The 25,709-nt window shown below is 48.7% G+C and overlaps 2 protein-coding genes across 3 annotated transcripts; one reads left to right on the top strand and one right to left on the bottom strand.

The window, feature by feature from the left end:
* Window positions 1–4,308: 4,308 nt before the first annotated feature.
* On the top strand, window positions 4,309–11,028 carry GZF1 (GDNF inducible zinc finger protein 1; the record flags this gene model as incomplete). The annotated part of the gene is made up of 3 exons (XM_081998635.1): window positions 4,309–5,497; window positions 9,979–10,136; window positions 10,672–11,028. The coding sequence occupies 3 exons, from the start codon at window positions 4,309–4,311 to the stop codon at window positions 11,026–11,028; spliced, it is 1,704 nt and encodes a 567-aa protein (XP_081854761.1).
* Window positions 11,029–15,436: 4,408 nt separating this feature from the next.
* NAPB (NSF attachment protein beta) lies at window positions 15,437–25,130 on the bottom strand. Of its 2 annotated transcripts, XM_081998500.1 has the most exons (11): window positions 24,974–25,130; window positions 22,274–22,353; window positions 21,496–21,612; window positions 20,319–20,365; window positions 20,119–20,196; window positions 19,050–19,105; window positions 18,521–18,605; window positions 17,675–17,779; window positions 17,344–17,412; window positions 16,955–17,005; window positions 15,437–16,374 (listed from the first exon to the last, which is right to left on the bottom strand). In XM_081998500.1, the coding sequence occupies exons 1-11, from the start codon at window positions 25,069–25,071 to the stop codon at window positions 16,270–16,272; spliced, it is 891 nt and encodes a 296-aa protein (XP_081854626.1). In that variant the 5' UTR covers window positions 25,072–25,130; the 3' UTR covers window positions 15,437–16,269. The 2 variants fall into 2 exon arrangements, with proteins under 2 accessions (XP_081854626.1, XP_081854627.1); XM_081998501.1 differs by lacking the exon at window positions 21,496–21,612.
* Between the last annotated feature and the right edge of the window lie 579 nt (window positions 25,131–25,709).

Raw genomic sequence — 25,709 nt, 5'->3', positions numbered from 1 at the left:
CGTCAGTTATCGCCGGAAAACTGTGCAGTCTCTCCCATAACAGGCCAAATTATCTCAAATGTTCCTTGCAGCTGCATCGTTAAGCTCTATAGGGTTGCGGCGCCTGGAGTTACAGGCATTGCAGTCGGAGAGGGGCTTCCCAATTCTTCTTAAAGGTGTTTATGCCGGTTAGATTTTAGATCTTTGCAGAGTTTTATTTTTTGCAAAGCCTTGAATACGTCATAGGGTATCCCTTTGTGAAAGCATGTACAGGTTTGTGTGTGCGCAGAGACGGGCACTGTCCCGTCGCTGTAAATTATTTGCGGCCCCCCCCCCCGCCCTTTAAATAAAGATGCGCTCATAACGTAAGTGGCCATCCATCCCGTAACTGATCTATTTGCCTAGATTTGGCTGCAGAAAACTTGTTAATTCGGTAGGAATAAAAACAGGTCGTCCTCCCCCCGCCCCTTAGGCCGCGTTGCCGAGCAACGTCCGTCGCACCGCCTGACGCCACTTCCTGCGCCACCCGGCCGCGCCTGCGCCATCCCCTGCCGAGGGCCGTTGTCAGGGCGGGGGGCGGGGCTATCGCGCGGCAGTGCTTCCGGCCGCCGCCCGGAGGCTCTGCGGGGAGGAGCGGCCCGGCCCGCTCCGGCTGCGGGGCTGCTCGGTGAGTGCGGGGACACGGGGATGGGAGGGGCCTTTCCCTCACTCGGCGGCGGCCGGCGACGGTGGGTCTGGCCCGGCCCCCCGCCCCTGGCGGCCTTGCTGCCTCCCTCAGCCGCTGGACGTCACCCTTCCCCTCACAGCCGGGTGGCCGCCGTGGCCCTCTTCCCCTCGGCGCGGCGGCCGTTGCGCCGGGAGCTGCTCCCCGGCGTGGGGAGGTAGCGGGACGCGCTCCCAGCGGACTCCTGTGATCCACAGGGGAGAGGAAGCGGAGGGCGGGGCGGGGGGCATCTCCCCTCAGCAGGGATGTCAGGAGCCTCATCGCCCCTCCTAGGTGGGGCAGCCAGCTGGACATCCTCTCCCTGTTACCCCTTCGGGGGCTGCTGCCCCCTTTTTTGGCCGAGGAGAGAGGTGTGTGTGTGGGCTGCAGCCCGTGCCCAGGCCTGTCATCTTCGGGTGGCAGTGGCAAGCAGGGGAGGCCGAGGAAGAAGCCTGCTGAGGAGGAGGAGGGCGACTGGCCTTGTCGTGTGAGCTGTGGGGAAGCATTTTGCGATGCTCCATCCTCCTCCCGCATAGGAGTCTCATGGCCTGGTCTGGGGTCAGCGCACTCTCCGAGTGCCCCTGCACTCTCACGGGGGCTGCCAGGTCTTTGTGGGGTGCTCTAGCCTGTCATCTAAAAGTCACGCTGGGTGTTTGCTGCAGTATGCTGTCCTTGTATGCGTAGGCTTAATTTCTGCTTCAGCCCTGTGGACTGTGCCTGTTGTTGTGGTACCATTATTGTGGCTTCAATAGTTGGAGCAATCCTAAGTGAGGCAGGTCAGTACGTAGTGGTCGTGTCTCTTAATAGACTGTGTGGAATTGTTGGTGCAGGAGAACAGACAAGCTTTTGGGTCCACGAGCACTTCTGTTATGTCTAGCTGACTCCTTTTGTCTCTTTTCAGCTAGTTTTGCCTCTGGAAGGGGACACATGCATGGTATGTGATGAGTGACCTTATGCAAGAATTGCTTTTATTTGAATCTCAGCTCTATGAGGCTAGTCCTAATGAGCAGGCTTAGTTTGCAGATTTTCAGGCCTTGTCTTCTAAGATGCATATATCATGCATCTTTTGAAGATAATCTGCTAGCCTAATACTCGGCATATTTGCCATAGGAGTGGCAATGAAGATCCCTGACAGCACAGCGTATCTTACTGTACATGTTTGGTTACTGCTTCTGCTCTGAACAAATTTCAAACCAGCAGAAGGCTAGCGATGAGTGTGAGCGACGTGTTTTCACAGTGGCTTTTAATTCTGCGAATACCATGGTGGGGAGAACAGGAGGTTTCTGCTTTGCAGCCTTAAGAAAAAAGGAATTGGCACAAAGCAGCTGTTAACACATGCGTCTGCGGTCAGCTCCTGAAACGAACAGCTCACCGAGTGCAGTTATGAGCTCGTTCACCCCAGTGGGAGAAGTTTGTGGTTTGGGTTCTTGTTTCCTGCTGGGGATCGCCGTTGTCTACATGTGACCACAGCTTTTGCTGCATGCTCAAATGGAAAATAGATGGATAGTTGTGAAATAAGACAATAAATAGTTTGAAAATAACTGTCTTGGGAGAAAAAGTTAAGTTTTGATATCAATGATTATTTCACATAAAGCATTCACAGTGAGTCTTTGCTTGATTCACCCCCAAATACTTGGAGTGCCAGCATGTCGTGTAACTGGGAGGAGGAAATTGCAGGGTGACTGTGGAGAAAGGGAAGCAAAGTTTAAACATTGTCTTCTGTACTTATTTGTAAGAGTCAGCCTTTCAGTCAGGAGTCAAATCATATCGTTGTTGTTCATACAAAATTTCTGTCAAAACTAAAGTGTGGCATTGGGGTTTGCTTGTAAAAGTAGACAAAGTTTTGAGATGCTTGTTGAGCTCTGAGCTGGCACAGGCGATTCTTTTTCCCCTTCCTGGGTCTCTTTTTTCAGGTGTAGTAAGCGTAACTCGATAACAGTGTTTTTCAGGTATTTATTAGAGTAATGTTAATGGAACTATTTACATCTTAATATTAGAAGTTTACTGATCTGAAGATTCAAACGCTAAGAAATAAGAAGGGTTTGGTTCTGAGGATAATCTTTTTCTGTAGAATATAAGGTAGAGGTTGGGGTGCCTGTGGTCGATTGGGTCCTCTGTTCTGCCGCTTGCTTGTTGTGTGAGGTTGGGGAAACCATCCTCCTTCCCTCAGGTCTTGTCTGCCTTATTTGTAAACTCCTTAGGGCAGGGGCTCCCTGCTTTTTACCTTGTGTAGTATCAAGTCCATGAAGCATTCATTTTACATGGCTACTAATAATCTCCATGAATCTGTGTAGTTTGTGGCTCTCCATTGTACAGTTTCTTGAAAATGTTTTCTCAAAACTGTTTTAACAGAAAACTGCGTTGGGATGTGAGTCTAACTTTTGGTTTGTTGAAATGAGTATGGACTAAAATTTGAGTTTATAGCTCTGGGAGGAGAAAGATTATCTCTTTCTGATGCTATGAATATTATTCTCAAGCCTCTCATGCTTAATATGTCTTCCTTACTGTTGTATTGATGTAAATTTTGTTCCATTTGTACGCTATTTTTTTGATTTATCTTTCTGAGCAAGATTTCTAATGTCCTGTGGCTGTAAGTCTACTGTACCTGAGCATGTACAGAGAAAAGAAACCTTAATTAACTTTTAGGAAGTGGAAAGAAATTCTTCAGATTCAAAATGCATGTGTGCGTAGCTATTAGGAACACAGTAGAACTCAGTAGATTGCGGGGGGGCTGTCGCTCAGAGCATCTTCAAAGTTCATGGAAATATTGTTTGTTGTCGGCTCAAACACTGAAAAAAAACCCACCACCACCACCAACAAAAACCCCAACAAAAAACCAACTCAGTTCTTTTGAGAACTTTGGAGCATCTTAAAATGTTACTGGGAAATACGACATAACCTAAACAGTAGTGGAAATTGTGAAGCCCTTGTAAGGCTGCAAATAGGCATTCAAAATTCAGAGGCTATAAGTCCATTTTCAGTGATGAAGTTTTTACAAAAGAAAACACATTGAGGAAGTTTTATGATTTCTTAGGTTTACAGTTTGAGAATATGATTATGCAGTGTCCTGTGCTTTGGTCGGTTAAGCATTTGGAATTTTATCCAAGTCTTGTTTAAAAGTCTTATCTTGAAAGCTTGTTTAAGGAAGTGTTTATTTAGTATTGCAGTTAACTTAATCTCACCTTCCTCTTACTGCCTGATTAGGAGGGAGAATAATTTCTTAATTCCACATGCCTTAATGAGAACATTTCTTTTGACCTTCCTGTGTTTGCTTTGTCCCTATTACATGCTCTCATAGTCTCTAGTGTTTCAGGTAAAATTACAGTTGAGACTTAAACTCAAATTAACTTCAGAGAAATCTCTATATATGACTGGCAGGATGTTTTTAGATATGACCGCTTAGGGTGACGCTTTTTGAAACCTGTGCTTCTATCCAGACTTCTCACAATGCTCCTTTGAAAGTCTGGTCACTTAAGCTCAAGCACCTCAAGTGCTTAAATCTGAAGTGAAGCGCTCTGAAAAGTCTGGATGTGGCTTTTGGCTGGTGAAATATTTGAGTTTTGTTAGCTTCCATGCAAATAGCTAACGTGCAGTGTTGTTAACAGCTTTTTGCAGAGAGAAGAAAGATGGAAAGTAATGCAGTTTTACTGGAGTCCAAGTCCTCTCCTATCAACCTTCTGAATGAAATGCATCAGCTGCGTCTCCTGGGCCACCTCTGCGACGTGACTGTCAGCGTGGAGTACCAAGGCGTCAGGGCAGAGTTTGTTGCTCACAAGGCTGTATTGGCAGCAACAAGCAAATTTTTCAAGGAGGTGTTCCTTAATGAGAAAGGCATGGATGGCCCAAGGACCAACGTGTTCTTGAATGAGGTCCAGGTTGCTGACTTCGCGTCCTTTCTTGAGTTTGTCTACACTGCTAAGGTAGAAGTGGAAGAAGACAGAGTGCAGCGTATGCTAGAAATAGCCGAAAAGCTGAAGTGCTTGGACCTCTCGGAAACCTGCTTTCAATTAAAGAAGCAGATGCTTGAATCGGTGCTGTTGGAGTTGCAAAACTTCTCTGAATCACAGAACTCTGAGGAGGAGAGCGCTACCCAGCCAAGCATTTTGCTCGAGTCCAAAGCAGCTGCTGTGGCAGAAGCTGACCAGGCAGACTGTCCTCTGGCTCCTCCAGATTCCCCAGTAGACAGGCCCAGCAACGGAGTGTCTCCTGAGACGCCGGCTACCAAATCAAAAGAGAAAATGGACAAAAAGAAGGAAATGATGAAGCCTCCTTATGCCAAAATCAGAAGGGCAAGCGGGAGACTCGCTGGGAGGAAGGTATTTGTGGAAATCCCAAAGAAGAAATACACGAGGCGGCTGCGAGAGCAGCAGAAGAATGCAGAGGTTGCTGTTGAAGAAGACAAATATCCTCAGGACCAGGATATGTGTGATGCAGAGAGGGAGGAGGAGCAAGCGGAGAGCAACATCAAACCTGAAAGCGAAGAATGCGATGGCAACTTTGAATTGGAAGAAAACCTGAAAAAATCCGAAGAGGATAAAAAGAAACGAGGCAGTAACTTCAAGTGCAGCACATGCGAGAAGGAATTCCTGTACGAGAAAAGTTTTCTCAAGCACATAAAGCACAGCCACGGCATTGCAGCTGAAATCGTTTATCGGTGTGAAACCTGCAGTCAGACCTTTGCCAACCGGTGCAACCTAAAAAGCCACCAGCGCCATGTCCACAGCAGCGAGCGCCACTTCCCTTGTGAGCTCTGCGGTAAGAAGTTCAAGAGGAAGAAGGACGTCAAGAGGCACATTCTCCAGGTTCATGAGGGTGGTGGGGAGCGTCATCAGTGCCAACAGTGTGGAAAGGGGTTGAGCTCCAAAACTGCCTTGAGGCTCCATGAAAGGACGCATACAGGCGACAAGCCTTATGGGTGCACAGAGTGTGAGGCTAAATTTTCTCAGCCTTCTGCACTTAAAACACACATGAGGTATGAACAGACTTAACTGGCCTTGTTAGATTCTGGGGGGAGAGGCAGAATCCCCTGGAGCACACCTTGAGACTTCAAGTGAAGTGGGGGTGTAAAATGTGACTGCAAAGATTCCCTATTTCCTTTTTTTGTAGCTCTTTTGGGTTTTTTTTCTCTGCTTTTCAGGTTAAGGGAGTTACTGTCACTTTCTTTAAGCCAAAGTAGAGGTGCATGGGTCGAGGCCTGCTGCTGCTGAAGTGCACAGTTAAGTTTTCTCATGGGAGTAGGCTTGTTAAGAGTCAATGGGATGTTTCACATGAGGAAAGCAACTTCCACGCCAAAGTATTTGTACGATTAGGGTTATAATTATGTTTCTTTATAGTCAATAGAGTAACGTTATGCTCTAAGTATGAAAGTATTCTAAAGAGATTTGGCTGTGTATTAAACTGAAGAACACCAGATTTGGGTGCTAAGCGTAGAAAACGAGTGATACGTGACTAGAAACAGGCTGGCGTGTCACCATCTGGAGGCAAGTGAAGCATCAAGGGCGCCCACGCAGAGCTGATATGAAATCACTTGTAGCGCTTAAATTGCAGCGAGACCTAAAGGTGGAGGTGTGAACGCATGGTCATGGAACTTCGTGGGAGAGACTTTTTTTATCAAGGCAAAAATCCTAGCTGTTAAGGGCTTTGGCCTGCTTTTATCAGTCTACCGAAAGCGCTCATCTGCAGCCAAAGTTCAGGTGATAGCCAGGGAGTAAGCGTGGAGAGGGAGGTATAGAAGAAGTATCCCGCAGTACTACTATTCGGATCCAAAGAGAGTATGCGGTAGTGTCAGCGTATTCCTAGAGGGTTCATTAACCCCTGCTTTGTTTCACTGCCCCTTTTGAAGTCAGTGGGTTTACTCCCAGCGGTAGGAAGCACATCCAGAAGCATAACCTTTGCTAGAGTGCTCCTATGGTGTTACTGCTGATGCAGCTGTATGGCATCTCTCTTTCATCATGTGTCCTTTCCTAACCACAGTAACTGCTCTGTGCTGCTTAAAAAATTAATTTTTGGCATAGTTTCTCCTCCGTCATGTACCAGTGTGACTACTCAGTGAGCTGCTTGAATGCTGGAAACTCAGTGCTGTTCTAACTTGTGTATTGTGACAGTCTGTGGTGAGAATTTCTCATCTTTTTGTATATATTTTTACATCCGCACTCTGGCCTCTGTTGGCTGTTCAGGACTATTCAAAAGAGTCCTGAAGTGTGTATGGGCTCAAATTAAAGCTAGAGTAAACTGGCACGGGCAACAATTCAGTGAGCTGCCCTTCCTGTACACACGGCCTTCCTCAGGAGATGATACCCCAAGCTTGAGGTGACAGCAAGAAAACCGATTGTATAAAAGTGGTATCTTTTTATTCTGCTCTTTGGGTGTCACTTGTTCCAGAGTCACTCCCTGCTTGACAGCCTCGCAAGAGCAGCGTGCCCAGGGACGCAGGAACATCACTCAACGTTCCATGGAATATTTTATTGACATCGATATAAGGATACTTGCTTTACTTTAGATCCCAAGATGGTTACATTTTTTCTTTCAGTCTGTCTGTCCTGGGTACACATTTTCTAAATTTTTTTTTTTTTACCTTTAAAAATTTGTTTTTACCCTCAAGAAATTTCTGGATCTGGGCCTTGGTCATGCAGCGCATGCATGATTGAGCAATAAGAGCAGCACTGCAGGAACCACAATGCAGAATTTGTCCCAGGTGGAGGTATTTTTAAAAGACATTACAATCTTGTGCAGCTGTACAGTCACTCTTCAGAGAGCAGCCAAAAAGTAAAGACAACTTGTGTTGTGCTGCACATGAAAGAGAGATACCTCGGTGCTTTAATGTTGCTTTCTCGTTTCAGAATCCATACTGGTGAAAAACCTTTTGTCTGTGATGAATGTGGTGCCAGGTTCACTCAGAATCACATGCTTATATATCACAAACGATGTCACACGGGTAAGGCTTGCTTTTGCAATGTGCTACGTATAGGAGATGGCCTGCTGTGAAACCAGGAGATCTTATTTTTGTTCAGAAAATGCTTTTTTTAGTTGTTTTTTATATAAAATCACATATTCTTACCCCTAGACACGATTTTACCGAGACAGGTTCCTATAGGTGGATAGGCAGACAGTGGAGAGAGGAAAAGGAGATGATTAAAGAGAAAAGGAGTTCCCATCTGGCTGGGGTCCAACATCTGAAGCGTGGACTGAGGCTGCTTTGGATAGTCTTCAATATCCAAAGATGTGTCATCAATAAGAATTCAACTAGAGCTTTTAAGAGAAAAATGATTTCTCTGTAAGTCTGGAACGGTTAGCCCAAGGAATATAAAACACCCGGCTTGGCTTATCCTGATCTGCAAAGAAATCTTTTTAAAAGCACACGTCCTTCTCCCGGGTATCCTTTGTAGTATAAATCAGTGTTTTGAGTTGACCCTTCATACCACCCGCGAGTTGTGTGTGGTACTTTTGCACCTCTTGATTAACCTGTCTTAAAACAGTCTGCCTTCCGCCAGTAACTTGTAACTAAAGGTGGGTAGCAGAAACATTACATTACAATGAAACAGAACTCCAGAAACGCTTTTCAAGATGCACGTAACTAAAATTGGCCACTTACAGGTGGAGGCCTTTCATCAGAGGTACGCAGTGTTGTGTTTGTGATGAGAGTAAGCCAGACCACCCCGGAGATGGTGAGAAGACTGCTAGCTGCAGCTCTCCCTGGGCTTTTCATATACTACGCAGAGCTGTTGGCACGCTGTCGGATAGGGGTGGTTGCCCTTGGAGGGTTTTGTGCAGATTTCTTGTGGGGAAGCTCTTGTGCCTTACGCAGAGATGGCTGCCGTCGCTGTGGCCCCTTCAGATCCTTTTGTGAGGCTGACGTGCCGTTTGTGGCTAATATCCTTCAGTTTTTGCGTGGGATGTTTAATAGCCTATCTCAGATGCTATGCTGGCTTAATTCTTCTCTTCAACCTTGCTGCAGGCGAAAGGCCTTTTATGTGTGAAACGTGCGGGAAGAGCTTTGCCTCTAAGGAGTACTTGAAACACCACAACAGAATCCATACTGGATCCAAACCATTCAAATGTGAAGTTTGCTTCAGGACGTTTGCGCAGAGGAACTCGCTTTACCAGCATATAAAAGTTCACACAGGTAGGAGGTGCTCTTTTTCGTTTGAAACAAACCATCCCCATTTAAAGACATAGACCTCACGGTTGCTTAATTCAGACAAGGGATTTCTCCACTAGGATTTCCCATTGCTTTAATTCCTGCACACACGTGTCAGTTCTTGATGCAGTGTTTTCTTTCATCCACTTCCCTTCACCTAGCACTCCCTGAGCTTCTTACTCAGTTGCAGCAATTCTCTGAAATACTTCCAAGAGCTATGCAGGTACCGTTAATAATGCTGCTGCCTTATTAACAGAAGGATTATTAGTGCCCAAAGAACCATGTACGTTTTATCACTGAGCAAAGCACTGCAGAGAGCTGATGTTGTTCTCGTCCGCTTGCCCACCTTTCATGTTTGCATTCTCTCCTGCTTGGATTTTTCTCTTCAGTGTCTGTTTTTAAGTTTTCTTATCTGCTCTCTGAAAGCCCATGTTATTCAGCCATACAGTAGGTTGCAAGTACTCGTGTTACTTTCATCACATAATAAATGCCACGCTTGCTTATCCAGTGCCACCGTCTGGGAAGTGTCCTTGCCAGAGTTCTCTGTGTTCATGAAATTCTTTTGCTGCCATGCCTTGCTCTTTCTTTACTTCCTACGTCTGTGTGTCTGGTGTGGTGATGCTAATGGGTTTTTTTCTGTTCTGCTAAGTCCTCTCTTTTTCTGTGACACCACTTGCCTCTGTTACAAAGTTCTGTGGTATCCCTTTTTCTACCTTAACCAAGGAAGGAGTAAACAGGTGGTTGTTTCAAAAAGTGCTTAATACAGTGAGTGTAGCAAGACAGTTTACGATGTAATTGGAGCTAACCTAGTGGTAATGAGCAGCTCTGGTATTTGTGCTCACAGAACGTATCTCGTAAATGGGAAAACTTGTCTTCCGGGACAGGACTGTAGTTGCTAATGGAAAATACATGTAAAAAACCAAGGAGGCTTCAGTGGTTGCACAGCTTTAGGCGGGCTATGGCTCTAGCCCTTGCTCTGTAAGTATCTGCTTGCGTCAGATTTACTGGTGAGAATTCTGAAAACATCTCGGTTTTTTTCTGATGACGCTTGTGCGTGCCGTATCGTTTCACGAAGTACCGGGTTTTACTTGAGGCTCCCCAGCGAGGGGCACTCGCGGCACCCCTGCAGCACCACTTCAGTGCTGTCCTCTGCTTTCAGGTGAGCGACCCTACTGCTGTGACCAGTGTGGTAAGCAGTTCACGCAGCTGAACGCGCTGCAGCGTCACCATCGAATACACACCGGGGAGAAGCCGTTCATGTGCAACGCCTGCGGGCGAACATTCACCGACAAGTCCACCCTCCGACGGCACACTTCGGTAAGAACCTGTCAACCTTGTAGCCCCAGCGCCTTCTTCTGTGGCCATGTACTGACCCATCCGCTTTGTCAGGCCTGGAGGGGCCTTCCTGTCCCATTTTTGGTGGGATTGGCACGCCGTCCTCTTTCTGACGTGGCATTACGATACTCAAATGGTTCACGTTCAGTCCCGAGTCTGCAGTGAAGCTGTACTTGCTCCATTGTGGCATAGCCCATGTAGGTCACGCCTGAGGACTGTTCGGTCCCAGGTTTGTTCTGCGGCCTGGGAGCGTGTTCCCCTTGCAACTGGCAAACGCCAGAATTCTCTTTCTGGGCCGGGCTCTCTGCTGGGCCTGTTGGATGCCTCACCAGGGACGCAGATTAGTGCCTTCACCTATACCGACCTAGTTTTGGGGTAGTTACATGGGATGAAAATAGAGGTCTTTTCTACCAGCATCAAGTACGAGCTGCATCCAAGCTCTTCCCTGCCTGACAGGCATCATGTCTTCAACCCTTCTGGGTTTTGGTTTTGGGTTTGTTTTTTTTTTTTTCTCCAGATACATGATAAAAACACACCCTGGAAGTCTTTCCTCGTCATTGTTGAAGGAGCATCTAAGAATGACGAAGGTCACAAAACAGAGCTTCCTGATGAAGAATATGATGTGTCACCTAAAATACCAGAGAAGCTGCTGTCTTTCTCTGAAAACGGCCACTATCAAAACTTGACTGCTGTCGCAGGGAGTGTGACTGCGCTGCATGACAACGGCTCTGCCCCGGGAACAGACTGTAAGTCAGATGGGACTCCGGGACCCCAGGAAGCCCTTATAGCTACCACTTTAAGTGAGCTGACAGTGCTACACACGCAGACAGACTCTATTCAGCCACAGCTTCATGCTCTGGTGAACATGGAATAATTTGGTATTTACAAATCCAGTTTAAGCTGCACCCTCTGTATAGTCTTTGACTTTGCCAATAACCTCCCGAGGGAACTAGGGGAAACTATTACAAGGAAGCAGGGCTAGATGTGCACTGGATCTCCAGAACTTCCTCCTCCCAAAGATGGGGTGGTGGTAGAGGAGGCGGAAGTCCCAGTTCAGTTTATTCCCCACAAATAAAAGGGGGTAGTTCAGCTTTTTTGCTTTAGCTGGCCTGCAGTGAAAGCGTCTATATTCAGACAGGTTGTAAAGAAGATGGGAGTTTGATTCCCAGTTGATTTGATGACACACGTACAATCAAGAGAAATGATGTTGTGTTTCTCAGCCTAGTAGCTTTGTGCAATTAATTGCTTTTTCCCCCGAGTGGGAATTCGTACATAAAATAAGTTTTACTAAATTGCTTTTTAGGAAATGTTGGTTTATCTCTGCTTTTGCCAAAGATCCAAGCAGTGAGCCAGCTTACTCCTTGGGAGCAAGCTTCAGAAAGATCTGGAGTTTCATTCCAGGAGTTTTGATTGCCTAGTTGCAAGCAGCTGTGCAGGTGCTGGTATTATTGCTGTGTTTCAGTGAAACCTGGTGTAGTTTAACCCTTGCAGTCAGTCAGACACTCTGCACCTTCTAACTGCTCCAGCTTTTAGATATGATTTTGCAATTAAGAGACCAAAATATCTCTTGTAAAAATGTCTATGAGAAGTAGTGCTTTGGCTGTGCTGGAAGAGCAGGTGTAGAAAGACAGGTTATTGGCACTTTCCTGTTAACTTGTATGTGTTTTCTGCTGGTTCAGACAGGTCAGTGATACTCTCCTCCCCACTGTCGCTCAGATCCGCAGACCTACTTTTAAATTAAGTAATACTCTGGTGGGAAAAGATAAATTACCGTTTTGCTGTCGAGTTGCTACAGTGAATTCCACTGGTGCAAGCGTTTCCAGAGGTAAATTCAGTTACCAATGAGATGCAGTCAGGGTTCGTATGACTAATGGCATAAAAAGATGCAAATAAGTGAGAAATGTACTGGACTGTTGATGGGATTTAGGTCTTTATTTCCCAGACTGTGACTACCCTCACTATGCTGGACTCTGAACAGCAGTTTTGGCCGAGTGCCTGGTTAACTGTCCCCGGTGAGGTGGTGAGAGGCAGCTCTTAAGAACGTAAGCGATGAATAAACTCGCAGCTCAAAGGCTTTAACTTACAAGCATCTGCTGCTGCTAAATTTTAGTAGAATAACCCTGGCAATGTGCCTTTTTAAATCAGGAAATGTGACAAAGTGAGCACAGGGACTAAGGGTCCCGAGTAAAGCTTCTGTGCGGCCCACGCTCCCAAACCGCAACTTCCGAGCCTGCTCCAGCACCCGCTGGCTCTGGATCCCAGTGCCACCACTCACCCGAGAATCGCGCTTGTCGCTCTGTCCTTAGTATCTCCTCCCCTTCCCCAGGGAATACAGCCCCTTCTTCTCCCTGGTCAGGGCCAGTCGCTGTTGCATGGGGAAACCCCAGGGACTTTCTGTCCAGGGTAAGAGTCTTCTGCATTTCCTTTGCCAACACCAAAGCTGGGCTGGAATGAGAAAGTACTTCGGTTGCCTTCAGCTTAACCTCACTGGAGGATTTGGGGCATTTTCTCCTGTGCAGGGAAGGAACCTTTGAAATAGTTGGCACAGACAAACCAGCCCCTGCCTGGGGTGACTCCTGGTTTTGGGAGTAGCTGTGAAGCAGCAGCAACTTGCCGGTACAGTTACTGCTTCAACCTTGGGCCCACCATGTAAAAATCTGGAGCTTTTCCAATTTGTTTTCCTGTTTTGCTTCGCCATTTCTCTTCAGTATTAACATAGAATTTCCACAGAACCTTTCTCAGCTCAAGCTGTAAGAAAAGCTTTCTGTAAGGCTGCATTAGAGCAAAGGTAAGCACACTCAAGCCTTGTCAGAGCCTGTTCTAAGGCTTAGGGGTTGGCAAAGCAATAAAGATATCCAGGCTGTGGCACAAGAGCTATTTTTGAACCTTAAAGGGACATCTGATGTGGTACCATGGAATCCTAACTTAAGCTATAGAAAGGGAATTTTTTTAAGAGAACATTTCCAAGAGGTTATATTTGCAATATTTATTCAAGCACTACGTTGTGTTGAAGCTCAGTATTCCCAATGACCCCATGTAAAGAGGTTGTAGATATATTTAAAGTCTGAGCATTAGTTCCTGTAGCCAGGGAAGCTTTTGTACTCCATGAATGTACTGAAGTCAGTTACTCGTATGAACTGTTCTTATTAAAATATGGAAATCTTAAGACTGACCAGTGACTTGCTGACTGTTCTCAGATGTTTCTAATGCACAGACCCCCATTGCCGTGAGCGCACCAAGACTGGGGTAAGTCCTAACTCAGCTCTACAGCAGGCCTGTCGGGTGCCACGCCGCTGCCGGAGCGCGACAACCCCAGCCTAGGCCTTACCTTTCCACGAGTCGGCCACGGTATCTTGGAGCTTGCCTTTAGCGAGGCGTTACGAAATGTGACGCTTGGGGATGTTGCGGTTTCCTACAGCTGACACGTCATACAACAGGCAGTTAAGTGGCGTGACAGTCACTGCGAAGCGATCAGCCAGCGCTTTCCCATGCACCTACCTTAACAGATCACCAAAGGAAGCCCTGTGCGTAGTAGCTCCTGTCATCACACCCCAGGGCTGTGTCACGCTCTAGCTTTAGCCTGCCTTCTCCAGGAAAGAACAGTTATCACTACATAACATTCATGATTTTCACTTTATTAATGTACAGATTCACACGAAACATTATATTCTTGCTAAGGCCATGTCATTAATAAGTTTTCAGAGTACAGAGTTGTGTACTAGGGGGAAAATACAGCAGAGTGGCAGATTGTCATTTTAAAACTCTCACAATTTACCACTGATACACTGGAGGACATGCTGTAGCCTACTTACACATAACTAACATTTGTATTTTAATGATAAAACTCCAGAGCACAGTAACAGACCCCACGGCTATGGTCTTCTGGTCCACCAGCCCCATATGCATCTTCCCCCAACTGTGCTTAATGCGGACAACTGGAAAAGTGAACAAAAAAAGGCATAAAATCCTGGCCTCGGTTCCACGTGACATGAGGGAAAGTGAACCTCAGGGCCTGGGCTTCCCTCACCAAAGCTGCTGGACCCAGGCCAAGGCCAAGCCATCCATACCAGGGGTCTTTGCTCGCTATGGAAACAGGTAACTAAAACAAAAATGGTTCCGACCCCCTCCTCTTAACACAGGTAAGCACAGCAGCAGTTACATCTCTGGGCCCTCTGGTGCAAAACGAGCACAAATCTGCAGCTCCTCCAACTTCAGCGGTAAGATTACCTACCCGTCACTTGAGCTGCGGCCTAAGCCCGGTATTTCCTCTGCCCAGCGGAGGTGGCACAAGCAGGCGAAGGACTCTGGTCCTGGCCTGCGGTCCCCTCAGCAGTTGGTCCTCGTTTCTGACAAGCTGAGGCACCTCGGGCAGACAAGAGCATTTAAAGTACGTCTTTGCCAAGTTTGGGGGAAGTACAGACGTGAGAGGGGGTGGTCCAAGTTAAAGTGATGGTTTTGTTGCAGACAGAGGTTGATCAGTAGCCTTAAAAACACACCCAAGAAGTGAAGAAAGTGAAGTTGCTTGGAAAAATAACCATCCAGGCATTTTTAATGTGCTCACCTTGGCCAGTTCTGCACAGCTTTTCTTTCAAGTTATGACACGCAGACTGGGCTATGGAAAATAAGTGACCATGCCGAGGGGAAAAAAATAATCTGGCACGTACCAGGAGCGGTTTTTGGTTTTCATAAGCCTGGGGTAGAGATAAAGTGCTACTTTAATAGAACTAAACCCCTTAGAGCTCTGCATTTGACTCTAATATCTAGATTAAAAACAAATGGAAGTGTGAAAGCTGGCATTTTGGTTGCCAGAAACAAGGGGTAGAGTCTGCACTGGGCAGCAGTTACCCCCTGGGGACTACTGTGCTCTGGCCATGGGAAAGGGAGTTGTGCCAGATAAAGCAATTAATTAATTGTTTTTTCATTCCTTACATGTCAGTAGTGCAGCTGAAAATCACTTCACTGACAACTAGCATAGGCTCCCAAGCCCTTCTTAATGCGTACACATGCAATAATAGGCAGCTTAATCATCTCTAGTCAAGCAAAGCATTGCACGGAAGAACCTCGGCTGCAGACATTTTGAAACACATTTCTAAAATCACTGCAGCAATTTTCAAACATGTCTACACCTTTTCAAAGCAATCTCCCCTCATCTGTTGCCCAGACAACTAAAACAAGGTTTCTGTATAGTATCACGTCTCAGGAAGGAAGCAGAGAGGTCAGAAACTAAGGGGTGGTGCCTGGTGCACACAAAAGACCTTGTAAGAGAGACAGCAGCAGCAGTTCATGTAAATGAAAAGCTAGAAAAATAGATTATTACTTGGGTCAAGTCACCTCTGGGGGAGGAGGGATGGGATGCACCATAAAGTAAGTGGAAAAATAGATCCAAGAAAATATAGAAGAACCTCACATTTTATATTTAGATCTGAAATACAAAATACACCGGTAACTAGGTCTACTCGCGACGCCCGACACCAATGGCAGCAGTCCTGGCCCCTAACGTGCAATGCTTCCAGCACTAGGTCCCTGTCTGGGCTGCACTTACACGTGCACACACGTATCTGTATCAGAGGTATACACACCCACACATACGAGAGTCACAAAGCCTTTCACTAGCACCAGTAAAAAAGCTCCATCATTTAAAAAAAAAAAAAAACCCACACAATTAAACAAGGTCTGAGTGTATCTGACAGGTCCACTGAGAAACAAAAAACAGTAACACCACAGCAACAGATCAGAAGCAATTACTTGCACTGCACTGGCACGGACAAAATATTTACGTGCTGGAATCGAGGGTACTGAGCCATGGGACAGAACAGCAGGAAAAAATAGTAGTTGCAAAGTACAGGCTTTGGGTTCACAGCTAACAAAATTAGAAAGGATTTCGGCCAGAAGTGCTGCTTTCCCTCAGAAAGAGCTGCCAGTGATCCCCAGAGCATCGCTTCTCATCTACCCCTGCTGTCATGACAAAGAGCAGGATACTAAAGAAACACACAAGTCATTGGAGTGGTAAGCGACAAAATAAAGCGAGACATTTTATCACATGTCCCATCACGGTCCTTGGCTGTAACGCGAGAACAGATTACCTAGGCTGCATGCCACAAACACCACGCACGATTCACTTCAGGTCCCCGTCCCCTTCTCCTTGGATTGACTTCTTGATGCGCAGCAGCATGGTGGTGAGCCACTGGTCCAGCCGCGATATCGAATCAAATTCTTTAACCTATTGGGGGAGGAAAAAACAAAAGCGGTTTAAACTAAAGGTGTTAGAAATGCTGCAAGAGAAGCATTCTGCAGCTCTTGAAGCATGGTCTTTTAAAACTTCTAGCATTCCCAGAGAAATAAAATAAATAAAAATATACCAATTACATTAATTTATAGTCTTTCTTTATATTAATAATTATTTATATTGATTTATTAATACAAGAGTAAAAAGATACCTATGTGTCCAAAAGCACACAGAGCACCTGAAACCACTGTCAAACAACAAAAGGGGCTGGAGTAAAACCAGGCAGGATCTTTCCTCCACTCTCAAGGACACACTAGTAATTTTAAAATAGGAAGTTTTAGGCCTTGCTAATGCCCGTCTCTCCTGGGGCCCGTTCCATAGCAGGATGGTTAACGCAGGGCCGTGCGTGCCGTCCCCGGTGATGCTGGACTCAGTCGCAGCACTCGGAGCTCAGGCAATCGGTTACCCGACACTTAACAGCACATGCGCACACCCCAAAAAGATTTAAAAAAAAAAAAAAAATGGAACAAGCAGCCCTCCTCGAGCGCACCATAGCCAATTCGCGACTACTTACTGCCTCGGTGTATGCCTCGCAGTTTTGCTCCTCATGGGCTTCCAGCAGTTTCTAGGAGAACACCGTTAAAAATTAGAAAATACTCCATTACTGCACATTTCCACAGGGCCGGTGCAAGTGGACCCCTCCACCCACGCATCCAGCGGCGGCACCTTCAAACCACCTGCCATCGAGACTGAAATCGCTTGGGTTTGGGTTTTTTTAAGTTAGCTAGAATAATCATCTTTACGCTGCAACTATTTCCCCAAGTCTGGTGTAAACCCCACGCAGAGTGAGCGTGGCATCCTCTAAAAAAGTGACCAAAATCTACGGCGAGGTGAAAAAGCAGAAAGCAAAGGGCAGCATGCATTTTCAAGCCTCCCTGTTGTTTTAATACCGGCTTTACTTACTTTCAATAGCTTGCACTCCCGTGAATCTGTGAACGCTGGGAACATTTCTTCGTATTTCTCAAGGGCAAGCTGAAAGAGAGAAGATAACCCTTATGCTCGTTTCACGCAAAACTGCTTGCTTTCAATTTCAGTTTCTGCCTTCCCGTCCTAAAACCGCACGGAGAGCTTGGGAAAGCATTCACAGTAAATGCCATTCAACACTACGGCGCTTCCAGCTGCGGTCGTGCAACGGCCACGCAAATCCCTGCGCACGCAAGAACGCGTCCCAGCCAGCAAAGGTCAATTAAAAGGGACGCAGAAAGTCTGGGATAATGGCTCTGAGCCCACTGACCTTCGCGTTCAGCTCATCCACGATGAAGTGGCACAGAGCAGCTTTGAAGAAATACTCTTTCGCGCTGTACTTGAGCAAAGGATTATCCATCGTGTTCGTGCCGACCTAGGCCCAAGGAGATATTATTAAAGTTGGGAAAGAAAACCGCATCACTAAGAACTGAATTAAAAACAGGACAGCTGATTAAAACTGCACGCAGCACCACATGGCTGGCTGCGAATAAAGACCGTGGAAAAAAAAAATTAAAATGCCAGCGTCTGTACAAAAAGCCATTGGGAAGCCTTTTAACTAATCCCAAGCAAAGTCAAGAGACTCGCAGGCAGCTGCAAGAGCGCACCCACGCAGCCCGTGCTCCCAGGGAGCCGCTGCACCAGCGCAGGGCTTCCACGCTGCTACCGCAGTATGTCCTGTCTGATGCAGGAGCGGGGAAAAGCAAGTCAGCTGGGTGAAAACCCGCCCCAGTATTAACCCTCCGGAAGCACAAAAGCAGCACTGCAAGCGTTCCCAGGTAAAGACCTGGCACAAAGGCAGAGCAATCAAGTTTACAAATCTGAGGGGAAATTTTCTGCCAACCATATTTGTAAATACAATCAGAGTGTAATTATAGATTTCCTTCCGCCAGCCTTTCTCTAGAAACAACAGAATTCAGGGGAAAAAAAGCCTTTAGTAAATTGAAGCAACTCTTAAAAGTGAAGGAACAAACCATGTCTTGTAAAGGCATAAGCAGCCCCGAAATAAGTAAGATTAGGAGCTTCTAGGCCACAGCACGTTTGCGAGACCGACACGCTGACCCTCTTTTCATTTTGAAGAAATTTTGGCCCTGGGGGACGAAACACGCATCCTCACCTGCTCATAGATTTCTATCGCCTTCTGGTACTGCTCCAGTTGCGCAGCGTAGGCAGCTACCTTCAGCAGACACTTGTTGGCTGAGCTACAATCAATTATAGCATTAAAGTAAGTAAGTGTGGCCCGAGGAAAAACAAATCCATGCCCTGGGACACCCAAGCACTAGTACTACTTAGTGTATATAAAAGTGGGACCCAAAAGCTGCAAATCAGGGGGATTTTCTTTTTAACAGCCAAAATTAAAACACACCCCAAGGCACGAAGACCTTCAGCTCAGCACGGACCTGGCGTCAGACACCCTTCAATCCCTCCTGTGCTTTGTCTGCGCCCAGAACGGGCTCCCCAAACCCGACAAGCCTGCGTGCAGGATGAGAACCTTCAATAGCAAGCTAAGCAGGGCTCGGGCATCCCCCGCAAAGGAAATTTTAGAAGAGGCTGGCAGGCAAGGTGTGCCAGCGCATGGGCCGTCCAGGCCAAATCCCCATCTCCAGCCCTTCCCTGTTGTGACTCTTTTAACAAAGACGACTTGCCTGTTAGACTCCTCTCCTTTGTAATAGTCTGCAGCCTGCTCGTAGTGCGCAATCGCCTGGGGACAGAAACATCACGTTTGAATGCCACTTCTGAAGTACAATTTTCGGTCAGGCCAGCGTACAGCGACCGCATTCACAAAAGCTTTTTACCCCTCCGCACACAAAGGGAGCGGCGGCGCGGCACGCCGTGGCGTTTCTGGTGGAGCGAGGTGCCGCCACGCATCCCCTGCGCATTCAAAACACAAGGCTACCAGGGAAATTTGACCGTGAACTTTGTTAACGACCCCAAACTCTGGTGCAGGTTTAATAGGGGTGACGCTACTCTTGAGGTAACGACTGCAAACGTTTACGATCACAGTGCGGCAAGGCTTCTGCCAGGTTTGCCACGACATAATAAAGCGCTTAACAGAACAGCCCTGACATAGCAGGGCTTGATTTAAGTAGGGCTGCACATGGAGAGGCAACACTGAAGTCATTAATAGGGGTAGATGGGATCCAATGAAGTGGAGCTGAGGAAGCAAATGATCATCTAGAAAACAGTATTTAGAAACCATAAAACTTCGTTCTGCAAACTTCAAGCAGAAGATTTGCCGCCAGTTGAGCTGCTGCAGGATTCCTGTTCAGGGACCCCGGTTACGCGAATGAGAGTCGGTGCTGAAGTGCGAACGAGAAGGAAGAGCAGCTTCCTTCGGGCACATCAGAAAACAGCTATAAAACTGGCCCCACGACTTTCCCAAAGTGCTTTTCAGATGTGAAACGCCACTTCAGTCGAGGTGGTTTCTCACCTGGGTGTTTCTGCCAGCCCTGCTGTGCTGTTGCTCAGCAGAAGGGCACACAGAAAGAGTCAGGATTGCCCCACGAGAGACCCGTGCTGGGAAAATCATCGCTCGCCCTGTTAACACTAACTTCAAGTTGTGGGCGACTTGCGCTTACGTAAAGAAGCCCGGTGCCGGATGGGAGATGGGTTTCGTCGGCCGTGCTGAGCTCGGTGCTGCTCTGGCCGGGGAAGGAAATGCAGCCAGCGCCACCGCACCTGCAGAGCAGTATCAGCAGCGCCCGGCGTCCTTACCTTTTCAATGTCTACCAGCTCGGCCTCGTAGATCTCTGCGATGGTGATGTGGTGCTTGGCAGCGATAGTGAATCGCCCCTAGAGAAGGCAGAGGTTGCACGTGAGACGGGGGCTCCCCCTCGGCCCAGCGCACACAGCATTTACTGAGCTGCATCTCTCACAAGCACATCGCTCCGCGAGCTGCCAGTGCAGCTGCTTACCATGTCGGTGTAGATATCGATAGCTGCATTTAAGCAGTTGATGGCCTCTGCAGCGTGAGCGTTCAGGAAAAACAACAGTCAGCCAGCACGTCAGAATTCCCAGTCCAAGACCTCCCCCCTCCAAAAATCAGATCTCAGTGTAACATCAGACCACAAAGCAGCTTCTTCAATAAATATCTACTCACACACGTATTTTTCAACATCGTATTTTTCAACATCGCATTTTTCAACCCCTAAGAGCTACAGCCGTAACACCCCTCGCATTTTTGCAGCTGCAGCTCTAACCCCGATTCACCCAGTCGCAACACAACCCCTTTCCCACCGACAGCCTGCCGGTTTCCCCAGGCAAAAATTCCAACGCTGAAAGGGAACGCTCAAAAATTAGGATGGGCAAAACACAAACGATGTGTACGCCAAGTTTGTCAGAGCAAAATTCAAAATGCTGATCGCATAAACATGCGGAAGCTGCCGTTTTCTAGGAAACTGGAGTGTTGTACAATTATAAGAGTGGCATCAGCCCCAAGCTAGTTTCTTCAGCCTGCTGGCACAGGAAAGCATGGGTAACACTGGGGGTTGGTTGGCCTGTTTCCAAACACTCAGCTAGGGTAAGGGGAATCAGAAATCTTCCACAACCCTGCTCTTAACCACCAGATTTAAAGAATTCGGATCCTTTACCCTCATCCCATCCAAGGTCAGTCCGTTTTCCTCCCACCTCTCCTCTGTCCCTGGGAAAGGGGCTGGGGCTAAGGGCAGGGATCCCACTGCGATCCAGACCTGAGACCTGCCTTAAGCATTTCTTAAGAAATGAGTATTTCTCCAAAGTCAAGCTACACCAGGAATTAAGCTACCGAGGGGCAGTGCTTCACAACGAACGCGCTGCGGCGTAACCAAAGCTCAGCAAAGGCTTTGGTACAGCCAAAGCGCCAGAGATCACCTAGAGATGACACCCCGACACATGCTGGCCCACATGGCACTCCAAGGCGATGCCGACCAGCTCGCATCACCTGAGGGACTGCTTTGGAGAAGCAGAAGCCCAGGAGGCATTACGGCTTTCGAGTAGTCTGCAGCGAGGATCCGCAGCCCGGTGGAGCCGGTGACTACCGAAAACCTTGCCACGCCACCTCCTCTGCCGCTAAGCAGCTTTGCGAGAAACAATCCCGGATTTCGCTCCCCTTACCTTGCGGGTCTGCTTTTTTGTAGGCGTTCCCGGCGTCCACGAAGCTGGTGGCCGAGTCGTGTTTGCTCTGCAGCTGCATGTGCAGCTTGGCCGCCTGACAAAACGCGTTTCCTGCGGCTGGGAGAGAAGCGCACACCGACCCCACGTAACCCCTCTGACCTGGCAACAAGCCGGATCGCCGCAAAAACGGCAAAGCATGCGTCACTTCCCAGGACCCAGAGAGGTTTAGAGATGCAATGACCCCAACTTCTTTGTCTGCTCATCTGCCGGGGGTTGAGCCCGTCCCCATGGGGCGCAGCGGGGGCATCCCACACGCATGCTCATCCTTGGCAGTGCGCATTCATCCTCGCTACTGGCTGCACCCTGCATCTACTGGATCAGCAAGGGGGAATCCCTTGGATCTCGAAACCCATCAGACCTGATGTCCCACCCCAAAAGTATTTCCTTGCTGAAGCGCAGGCCCAGGGCAGCGCCCCTTTAGCAGGTTTCCCTGTGGAATTACAAGCTTTCACTTTAAAATGGTAAATGGCACCCAGGCCAATTTAACATCACAAACATTCAGGTCACCCTCCCTTTGATCACCCTCCCAATATTTAAATTGTCGCAGGGCCAGGCAGAGGAGAGGAACTGCATCACCATAGGGACCATCCCCATGGAAACAGCCCGGGATGTCAAACCCGGCTGTGATAATTTGCAGGAAGATGCTCGGGCACGCGTGGGTCACCCCGGCTCAGCCACGCTCTACGCAGCCCCACCCAACGGCGGGGGCTGTACTCACCGCTCCAGTTCTTGGCAATCTTGAACATGTTGGCAGCCCTGGTGTACATTTCACAGGCTTCCTCCACCCTGGTGTTGCCCCTGAAACACAGCAAAAGAGCCCCTGACACCGTGCTGGAATGAAACGCCGCCCCCGAACGAAACACCGCCCCCAAAATGGGGGCTGAGAGCTGAAATTGGTTTTGGGATGTTGCAGGCACGCATGCTCAGGCGACATGGCCCCTCCGGGCTTGATGAGGCCAATAGTCCTCATTTTAAAACACAGGGTGAGCATCAGGCTGCTCAGAGAGAGGAAAGCTGGATGTGGGGAACTGGCAGCCCCCCACCCTCACCAGAACACTCTCTCAGGGGGTGCCAGCTCGTTACCAACACACAGCGGAGGTGGGGAGGAATTCGGATCGCGCCTAACACGGTCCCTCCCAAGCCCCCTGCGAACGGGGAGCAGGCAGAGCTGGTGGGCAGCGAATAACCAAGCCCTCGCTAGAACCAGGAAGCAGAGTTCTTCATTGCATCAAGCAGAGGCAGGAAAGCAGGGGGAAACCCACTCCCAAAGTGGCAGCGTAGGGTTTTTGCACATTCCTAAAGAGTTTGGAGCCTGGAGCAAGCCCCCATCTGCTCCTTGACTCAGGCTCCTCCTTTTTGGGCAGGAGCAGCTGGCTCGTCAAGAGTCTTACAAGACACTCAGCAAAAACACCTGCAAAAAGAAAACTCTAGTACACGACAAACTACTGCACCATTTAGAGAGCATAAAGCCAATCAAATATTAAGAGATGTCAGACAACTCGCTGCTTGCGTAACACGGGCGCACGCTCGCCAGGTCCCAACAAATAAACCTCATCAGACCAAGCCCCGACACGGCGGTGGGTTTTCACCTCTGCACCTTCTGGTAAGGAACGCAAGCCAGAGAACAACTCAACGCAAGTCTAGCTGACAGGGTTTAGTAGCATAACTCAGCTCCCCGAACCTGATGATTAATGATTACTTTATCTTGAGAGAGAAGTTAAATATCTTTGTTAATTAAATGCAGATTTCTTCACAGACTTACTCCTAAAAACTCGTTACTGCCCTCCATAGCACACAGCCCTCCTGATGCCAAGAAAGGGCTGGAGTGCAGGTGAAAACATTTATTATTGCCATTGTTTTTTCCCTTCCTTTTTCTGGCAGACAACCACGCTTCATTTCTAAGCCCAGGTAGGTTTTTTGGACCGCTCTTTCTTGCTCTTGAAAGCTGCCTTTTGCAGCAAAACTAAACTAAAGCCAAAGGAGGCGGCGCAAGGTAACGTTATACCCTGCAAGGCATCCAAAACGGGGCGGTTTTCAGCCTTTTAGTCTCAAAAAATAAAAAAAGCGCCCTTGTGCAAGCTAATGGAGCTCTTCAGGAAAAAGCCTGGCCACCAATAACACTTTTGGCCAGGCACTCAGCATTCTGGGCACCCCCTTTCACCAGGAGGATGCCAAGAGCAAAGTCACCCACCATCTTTTCTTCCATTTTAAAAGCAGTTTTTCTTGCATCTATTTTTAGCCCAAGAAAATGAGAAATTTGCCTCTCAAAATCTCTGCCGGTTCACTCCAAGGATTTTGGGCAATTTGCTGCCCAGATTATGCCCCTGGAGCACATCCTGCCCGATTAATCTGTCAGAGGCTGGGGATTAATTTATTTTTAAAACTTCTGCTTCTAGGACCGTGGGCACTAGATTTTTCCAGGCTGTTGTTTAAGAAACATTAAGTCCTCCACAGGAGCATCACTCCATAAATGCTCTTCTCTCAAAAATAAAAAATAGCCAAGACTGCTAATTTTTCAAAACCCTTCCGGGTACAGCTCTTTCACCCCCAGGAATATCTACCTTTGAACAAAGAGACCCGGTAAAAAGGAAGCTTTGCCCTTTTCAGGCGGCATCGCTCCCGCTGGCAAGCCCATCCATCCAGAGCATCTCCGTGCCAATGAGCAGAAAATCACCTGTAAAAACCCGAGCCTGGTCTGAACCCCCCAGGGAGCTACAAAAAGCCTCAGGAAGGGTGGGGGGTGTCGAGCCTCGCCCCGGCACTGTCGGCAGCAGCCCCAGCAGAGCCCTTGGGTGCTGCCTTGGGCAAGGATGTTCCCCGGGATAATGGGAGAGGCCAGGGTGAACCCCAGTGACGCCGCGGCCCTGAGAGGATTACCAGCGGCGAGTCCCCACCGGGATAAAGCTGGGACCAGCAAGCGCAGCCGCTGTGGAGCCGGACACGAGGACACTCACACACAGAGTGGGCTGAACACGGGGGGGGGGGGGGGGGGCGGGGCGGGGAGAACGACACAGGCAGACACCCCGAGCTGCAGAGGCCAAGCAAGCTCATCACACCGCTGCGCCCACGGACAGCAGCAGGAGAGTGCAGTACCCGGGGCGAGGGGCGCACAGCGTGGCAAGGGGGGGCTGCTGGGGTACCACCCGCCGGGCTCGCCCCTGCTATGCACTGGGGGGGCTGTGTTTTCTCAGCCCCCCCCGCTCTGCAGAGGTTAAGGGAGACCCTCACCCACGCTGGGGCACAGCACCCAAGCGGAGGGGCAGGAACTGGGGCTGCCCCCCTGCAGGCACCCGGCTCCCTTCGCACACCTCCCCTTCGTGCAACCCCTCCCTTCGCACATTTCCCCCCCCACCTTTATAATCCGGGCATCCCCCCCCTTGCAGCTCCGTACCGCGCACCCCCCCGCGACCCCCCTCACCCGAAGAGCCCACGCAGGAAGGAGTGGGAGCCCTTCACCCGCTTCTCGGCCTCCGCCATCAGCTGCACGGCCTCCCGCTCCTTGCCCGTGCTGTCCATGGCGGCGGGCCTCCTCCTCCGCTGCACCGGCGGGCGCGTTCACGGGGAGGGCGGCGACGGGCGCGTCCACGGCGGTGGGGGGGTTAGGGGCGGGGCGTGGGCATCCACGGTGCACGCTGCAGGATTCGGGTTGCCCCTTGCAGGGTGCCCGTTGCACCATTCGTGCTGCGCGATGCCCGCCAGCCCTTTCGTGCGCTGAGGTAGGGCGGAGGCTTTAGGAACTCTCAGGGCTCTTTGGCAGCTTCTTTAAGAGACATCACCTGTGCGTAACAGCTGGAATCAATCGGCTTTTGCACCCTCGGAACGAGGTGGGGCTGTGCAAGAGGGTGAAACGTGTGCAGCTGTGCGGCCCCGGAGGCACCTGTAACCCTCAGAATCGCAAAAACTGTTTCTAAAGGTGGATTCGTTCGTGAGCTTCCTGAAAACGTGCATCCCCTTAGGAAATCAGCCGTCGCTGGGGTGGCAGTGCTTAAAATATGAGGAAATCGGAGCAGGCTGCAGCTCAGAGGTTGCTAACAGATCTTACTCGGGATCAACCCTTACCACCCCACAGCCAAAGCGCTTGCCCGCTCCCATGCTAGGTGCACGTACAGAGTATGCCAGAGAGAAGAAAAAGTTAATTTATCCCAACCTTGAAG

Source organism: Phaethon aethereus (genome assembly GCF_964289735.1).
Source record: "Phaethon aethereus genome assembly, chromosome: 3".
Lineage (NCBI taxonomy): Eukaryota > Metazoa > Chordata > Aves > Phaethontiformes > Phaethontidae > Phaethon > Phaethon aethereus.
Note: the sequence above shows the minus strand (reverse complement) of the source record. Positions and strands in the feature narration are given on the sequence as shown.

Excerpts from the sequence above, each read along its gene's own strand:
- NAPB (XM_081998500.1), bottom strand. The coding sequence starts at position 25,071 with ATGGACAGCACGGGCAAGGAGCGGGAGGCCGTGCAGCTGATGGCGGAG. Across the intron at positions 20,366-21,495 it reads CAAAAAAGCAGACCCGCAAG|AGGCCATCAACTGCTTAAAT; the intron begins GTAAGGGGAGCG and ends CTCACGCTGCAG. Across the intron at positions 17,006-17,343 it reads GGGAGTGCAAGCTATTGAAA|AAACTGCTGGAAGCCCATGA; the intron begins GTAAGTAAAGCC and ends GTGTTCTCCTAG.